The 6,491-nt window shown below is 36.1% G+C and overlaps 1 protein-coding gene across 2 annotated transcripts; it reads left to right on the top strand.

Annotated features, from left to right (window-relative positions):
- Positions 1–1,633: 1,633 nt before the first annotated feature.
- Positions 1,634–5,951, top strand: LOC145034672 (Protein kinase superfamily protein). Of its 2 annotated transcripts, none has more exons than XM_078983146.1 (14): positions 1,634–1,971; positions 2,499–2,541; positions 2,645–2,888; positions 3,015–3,056; positions 3,137–3,208; positions 3,309–3,444; positions 3,535–3,692; positions 3,770–3,854; positions 3,938–4,110; positions 4,196–4,357; positions 4,498–4,647; positions 4,739–4,999; positions 5,087–5,359; positions 5,422–5,951. In XM_078983146.1, exons 1-14 carry the CDS (start codon positions 1,911–1,913, stop codon positions 5,641–5,643), a joined length of 2,082 nt encoding a protein of 693 aa, XP_078839272.1. In that variant the 5' UTR covers positions 1,634–1,910; the 3' UTR covers positions 5,644–5,951. The 2 variants fall into 2 exon arrangements, with proteins under 2 accessions (XP_078839272.1, XP_078839273.1); XM_078983147.1 differs by having other exon boundaries at positions 2,635–2,888.
- The last annotated feature ends 540 nt before the right edge of the window (positions 5,952–6,491 follow it).

Here is a 6,491-nt window from a genome sequence, read left to right as displayed (position 1 = left end):
TCCCTTCCATTCTGCTTTATACCTTTTCCTTGGAGTTATGAGCTAGGTTTGTCATGATATGAAGGATTTCACCAAAATAAGCATAGAGAGCCTTGCATGTGTACCAAGATTCGACCTTTACGTGGTTATTGTTCATAGGGAAGTCAGATCTATGGATTAGAGGAACGGATCTGACCTCAGAAGGTCAGATGAGTGTTGTCATGGGAGCAACTCGCCGAGTCCATAGGCAGACTCGATGAGTCAAGTCGGGTTGCTCCACGATTCGTTGCTGAGTAACTCGACGAGTAGATAAGGAACTCGTCGTGCCTGAGAGGTTCAAAAGGGATTCAGAGAACCAACATGGACTCGCCGAGTCACTCGTGTGCACTCGACGAGTTTGGTCAAAGTTTGACCGTTGACTAGAGTTGACTTCGTTGAGTTTTAGGGTTCGGTCAATGATTTGGTCTTATGAGCCATTAAAGGGGTAAAATGATCTTTTACCCTTCTTAGAGGACTTATAGAGGAGGATTAGCCTAGCCTTTAGAAGTTGTATTTATTAGAGAAATTATTTATGTGAATAGGCGGAGGCTAGCGCAGTATTTCAGAGTACGAGGTTTACCGAGTATCCGAGGTGAGTCTTCTCACTATACTTTACCTTAAGTAGGTAACCAGAGTTATGTAATAGAGTAGCTTGTATGCTATTTATGTGATGTGTTGCACTGCATTATTTCTATGTGATTTATGTCATGTGTATATCAGAGTATATCAGAGTTAGAACCGAAAGGTTCGCAGAGTTAGGACCAGAAGGTCTACATAGTTAGGGCCCAAGGGCCCACAGAGTTATAGCCTCAAGTGGCTAGTATGTGCTATGTGTGGTATTTTTGGGAACTCACTAAGCTTCGTGCTTACTGTGTTACGTGTTATGTGTTTCAGGTTTTCTCAGGATCACGGGACGACACCAGCTCGATTGTACACACCAGAGGAAGAGTTATGTTTTGAGGATCCTGGTTTATTATGCAATTGAATATGGAGTTATGTTTTGTAAATTAAACAGAAATGAGATTTCTACGAAAAGTGTTTTAAGAATTAAACGATTATTTTAAATGAAAATTTGTTTTGAAATTTACGTTGTTACACATGCGGTTCATTGTAGAGAGCTCATGGATTTAAATACCGACATGATGCGGTTCATTGGTCTTTGGATGGATAGGAGGGAAGTACGTTTGTGTGGATCTTACTGGGTTCTCCCCTCTCGTTGGTTTGAGGAGCGACGATTTCACAACAAGACATATTGCTTTGAAAGTCGCCGCGTACAAAGTGGCAAAGCATGAGAATGCATGCATTGAAAATAAACATGTGTTTATACTTTTTTACATTTTGATACATTTGATTTTCTCGCACCAAATGCGGTGAAGCTCCTCAACAGAATCCAACATGTCATGCATACTAATGTTATATCTCATAGATCCATATATATATTGTTTTTTAAAAAATTAGTTTTGCTATCCAGAAAGAACTAACGACACAACTTATTATCCGCTTGCCTTTCATCAATATATATTGAATTTTTATCCAAAAAAAAAAAATTTACACTAAAAATAAAACATTTATAAATAAATAAAAATTGATTCATCTCCTATCATTTTGCCATCGCCTTGACCCGAATCAAAACACCCCTTATCCGGCTTCTTAGAAGTGGGTTCCGGGGTAAGAATGGGCAAGAATACTCCATGTCTCCTCCCCACTGCTCACAGGAGGCCACCTGGTTCCTAACGTGTCACTACCTCTAGCCTCAACCCAACCGCCTCCGACCACCGTTTCTCCAAACTTGCTTCAGCTCTTTCCCTTCGATCATTATCCTCACATTCTCTTCCCACTTTTCTATTCACCGTCGTTAGTATTAGCCCCTTTAACCCAATCATCTTCCACCGATGAGGGATAATGCGGTTGCATCTTTGAACCGGCAAGTTTTTGCAGTAATTAAACGAAGAGGTATGCGTAGGTTTCCTTTTCCCCTTTAATTTCATCAAATTTCATTCACTGCTTCTTCTAAAAAAACGAAAATTACGAAAACTTTTCTAGTTTCAAAAAAGGTCAATGCACAGGTCTAATTCAACTCATTATTCGCATTTTTCAAATACTTGATCTGTGAGAACCGTTGTTATATTCATGTCATGAGGAACGGTTTGTTGAATTTGCCATATATCTAATGAAGTGTATTTTACCTCTCTTTTTGGCTATGCTTATGGTATCAGCTTACAAAAAAGGCTCATAACTTAGGCCTTATAACGTTAACATTGGCAATATATTCTTGTATGAAGAGCAATTTTGCAGAATTCTTCTTCACATCCATCGAAGTACATTTTATCTATATTTTGGCCATCTGTTTTGTATTAGATTCGATCCAATCTCATGCCGTCTAGTCTGATTATGGATAAATGGTTTTGTTTCCTACCAAAATCGATAAACATATCAAACTGCTGGATAAACCGTATTGATTCTCTTTTCCCCCTTTACAGCTTTCCACAATGGTCGTTCATTTGGGGGTGTTCCCTGCAGAAGGCAAGCTATCTCCTTGTTGCTTATACGAGTGTTTTTGCTTTTAGAGTTAAAGAGTGTATGGAGTGTATTAAGTTGATGTTGATTTATAATTAGTTTCATGCAGTTTTTCCACAAGATTCTCTAGTGTTCATGGCGAGAAACCATCAGCAGAGTATGCCAAATTGAGGAAAGAATCACTGGAAAGTGAATTTGGAAATGCACTTACTTCTAGATCCAAACGTCTCTCCATGTACTACAGTTTTGGCCCTTTTTTAGCATTGTATAGAGCAGCATATATTTCATACGAGGTCTTCAAGCTTACTTTGGCTCATTTTTTTGTTCATGACATTAAAAAACGGTCAGCAAAGGTACATCAACATTCAACATATCCTTTTTCTTTCCTTAATTCATTTCTGCATGATTTGTTAATTGTAACAAAGAAATTTAGTGGCTTCAAAGTTAAAACAACAATGACTTTATTCTAATTGATGCAGTTTTGTGATACCCTCATCCGCTTAGGTCCTTTTTATATCAAGGCAAGTCCTCTTTCGTATTATTTATTAATCATCTCCACAATTTGTATAGAATAAAGTCTCATTGACTTTTTGACCAACAGTTAGGACAAGCTCTAAGCACAAGACCAGATATTCTGCCTTCTGTATATTGTAATGAACTTGCTAAACTACAGGTACCCATTTTACAACTATAGATAGAAGTTGTAGGAATTTTAAAGTTTGATTCTTTACAACTTATGATTAACATTCGTTATAACTTACATTGTGAATCAGGATCAAATACCTCCATTTTCAACCAAGGTTGCGATTCGTTCTATTGAATCCCAGTTGGGTGTTCCTATTTCAGAAATCTTTTCAGACATCAGCCCAGAACCTATGGCTGCAGCATCTTTAGGCCAAGTGTATAAAGGTTATTAGATATTAAAATTCTTTTCAATTCTTTTAACATTCAGTATGTGAAAAATGTAATAGGCTTTGATGTTTACTTCAAGTTTTGCAGCTCATTTGCATACAGGGGAGCTAGTAGCTGTAAAGGTACAAAGACCTGGTATGTCACTTTCTTTGACCCTTGATGCCTTGTTATTTAACATGATTGGGGGCCAATTAAAGCGATTTGCCAAAGCAAGGAAGGATATAATAGTAGCAGTTAATGAAACAGTGAGTCTTTTAAAAAAAATTAATTAAAAACAACAGGAGTTTTCCAAAATGAATTACCCAAGATTCTGATTGAATAGGTGAGGCACATGTTTGAAGAGATTGATTACATACTTGAAGGACAAAATGCTGAAAGATTCGATTCTCTTTATGGTTTTCGCTCCAGTAAGTTATTTACTGATCTTCATAGTTAAAAACCTGTAAACCAAACTGGAAAAGAATTTATATATTTTATATGATTATTGCAGCCAAAGAGGTGGAGACTTCTCTGAAGGAAGAAAGATGGGTTAAAGTTCCAAAAATATACTGGAACTTTACGCGAAAAGCTGTGCTTACAATGGAATGGATTGATGGTATTAAGCTTAATAATGAAGCTGCATTAAAGACATTTGATTTAAACCGAAAAGAACTGATAGATAAGGTACGACACAGATTGATAGTTATTGTTTTTCTTGAATTAAAGTTTTAAATAATAAGTTGAGTTTGGGTTTGGGTTTGGGTTTTAGGGATTGTATTGTTCGTTGATGCAATTACTTGAAGTGGGTTTTTTTCATGCGGATCCTCATCCGGGTAATCTTGTTGCTACTAAAGATGGTGCTCTTGCTTACTTTGACTTTGGGATGATGGGAGACATTCCACGTCACTATCGTGTTGGACTTATCCAAGTGGTAAATATTAAATATAAAATATCTCTGAATTCCTTTTTTTTTTTTTTTTTTTCAAAATCTCATACCTTAAAGAACCAAGCATGTGATTATGTCTCAGACTTTTTAATCAACTTTTTTTGTCTTGTGATTATGTTGACCAGCTTGTACACTTTGTCAACCGTGACTCTTTGGGTTTAGCCAATGATTTTCTCTCACTTGGATTCATTCCAGAAGGAACCGATATGCTTTTGGTTGCAGATGCACTTAAATTATCTTTTGGTGATGGCACCCGACAATCCCAAGATTTCCAGGTTTCCTTTTTAGGGTTTTAGGGTTTTGGTGTATAAGTTGGTTGAGTGGAGATTTGAGTTTTTTTTTTTTTGGTTTTGAAAAAAATGCCAGGCGATTATGAACCAACTTTATGATGTTATGTATGAATTCAACTTCTCTCTTCCTCCTGACTATGCATTGGTGATAAGAGCATTGGGATCACTCGAAGGGACAGCAAAAACATTAGACCCGGAATTTAAAGTTGTTGAAAGCGCATACCCTTTTGTGATTGGACGGCTTCTTGCGGACCCCAGTCCCGACATGAGAAAAATCTTAAGAGAACTCCTTATCTGTAATGATGGTTCCATACGATGGAATCGCCTAGAACGCCTGGTATGGTAAACACAGTACAATCTGTTCTGTTCTGTATTTTCCTGTTGTTGTTCTGACAGATGTTTTTGTGTGGTGGGGTATATACAGGTGGCGGCGATATCTATATCTGAAAAGACAGATGGAGAAGATAAGGATGCTAATAAATCCTCAAGTCCACTTGAGTGGAAGTCTTTTGACATGAATGCTGTTGTTTCTGCTACAGAAGATCTTTTTAAGTTTATTTTATCCGAAAAGGGTTTCAGAGTGCGACTTTTTATCGTTCGTGATATACTAAAAGTTGCGGATATTTTTCTTGAAGATGAAGTTGCTTCTTGTATGTTTGATGAGAATTGTGATACAGGACATACGACCGAATCAGAGGTTGGTTTTGGGTTTATCAAAGTATTTTATTTTATTGTTGTTTATTTGTATTTTGTTTACAGGGGCATGCAACTATCGAAAGGGTAGTTAGTGGAATTTGTTATTTTTGGCAAGCTGTGAAAATGGCACCGGATGTATGGACAGCTATGCTGATACGCATGGCGTTGAATCCTGAGGTTCATAGATTTTCTTTTGACATTATTTCAGCTTTGTTTTTGCGTTCAAAGCGTAGGATTCCAGTCACATTGTGGATTTGTGCATCGAGATTTCTCCACAAATTGTAATCAAGGGTAATTTGGTGATTTTGCCCTTTCCTTTGATACCATGCATTAAGAGGTTGTACATCATCCTATAGGAACTGACCTTTGTTTTGTTGTTTTTCACTTGGTAAGTATATGATGATTAATTTATATGGCTTTACATGCTTGTAACTCTTGGTCAGGATGAGCAAGAATAGAAGGTGATAGAATCTTTATAGATATGCCAAGGGCAATTTAGTCTTTTTCTCTTTATTATGTAAATCAACTTCAGAAACGATCTTATGTTTAAAAACAGTTACTGAGATAATAAGAGTAAAATTTTTAATTTGTAACATCCAGATGGTAAGGGTATATGAGTAACTTTACTACTTGTTTCTTTTTTGCATTAGAATGTTGTACCTCATGTTTAGAACTGAAGTTAGAAATAGAACATCGTATTTGGTCATAATAAGCCCATCTTTATTGGGCCGGACACTAGTCCGGCCTGACAATCTTATTTACTTCATCCAAACCGTAATTGATGCACACAAAATAAAAATCAGAAAGTAAATAATAATCATCAATTTTTGTTTAGAAAATTTATGCACACAAACGCATAAATCAGAAGGGTGAAATAGGATTTCAAGAAATTTGATCAAATTTATACACACAAATCAAAAGGGTGAAACTTTTTTTTTTTTTTTTTTTTAAAGAGTTGATACACACAAATCGAAAGGATGAAATGGGAAGAAACATGAATTTGTTAAATAATAATAATAACAATAATAATAATAATAATAATAGGGTGTTTAATTTCTCATAATATAACAGGGTGTTTGGGTGATCGATAAGAATGTTGTATTTTGTAAAAAGAATATTAAAAAAATGATGTC

The sequence above is a fragment of the Lactuca saligna genome, chromosome 3 (genome assembly GCF_052625555.1).
Source record: "Lactuca saligna cultivar CGN05327 chromosome 3, ASM5262555v1, whole genome shotgun sequence".
Taxonomy (NCBI): Eukaryota; Viridiplantae; Streptophyta; class Magnoliopsida; order Asterales; family Asteraceae; genus Lactuca; species Lactuca saligna.
Note: the sequence above shows the minus strand (reverse complement) of the source record. Positions and strands in the feature narration are given on the sequence as shown.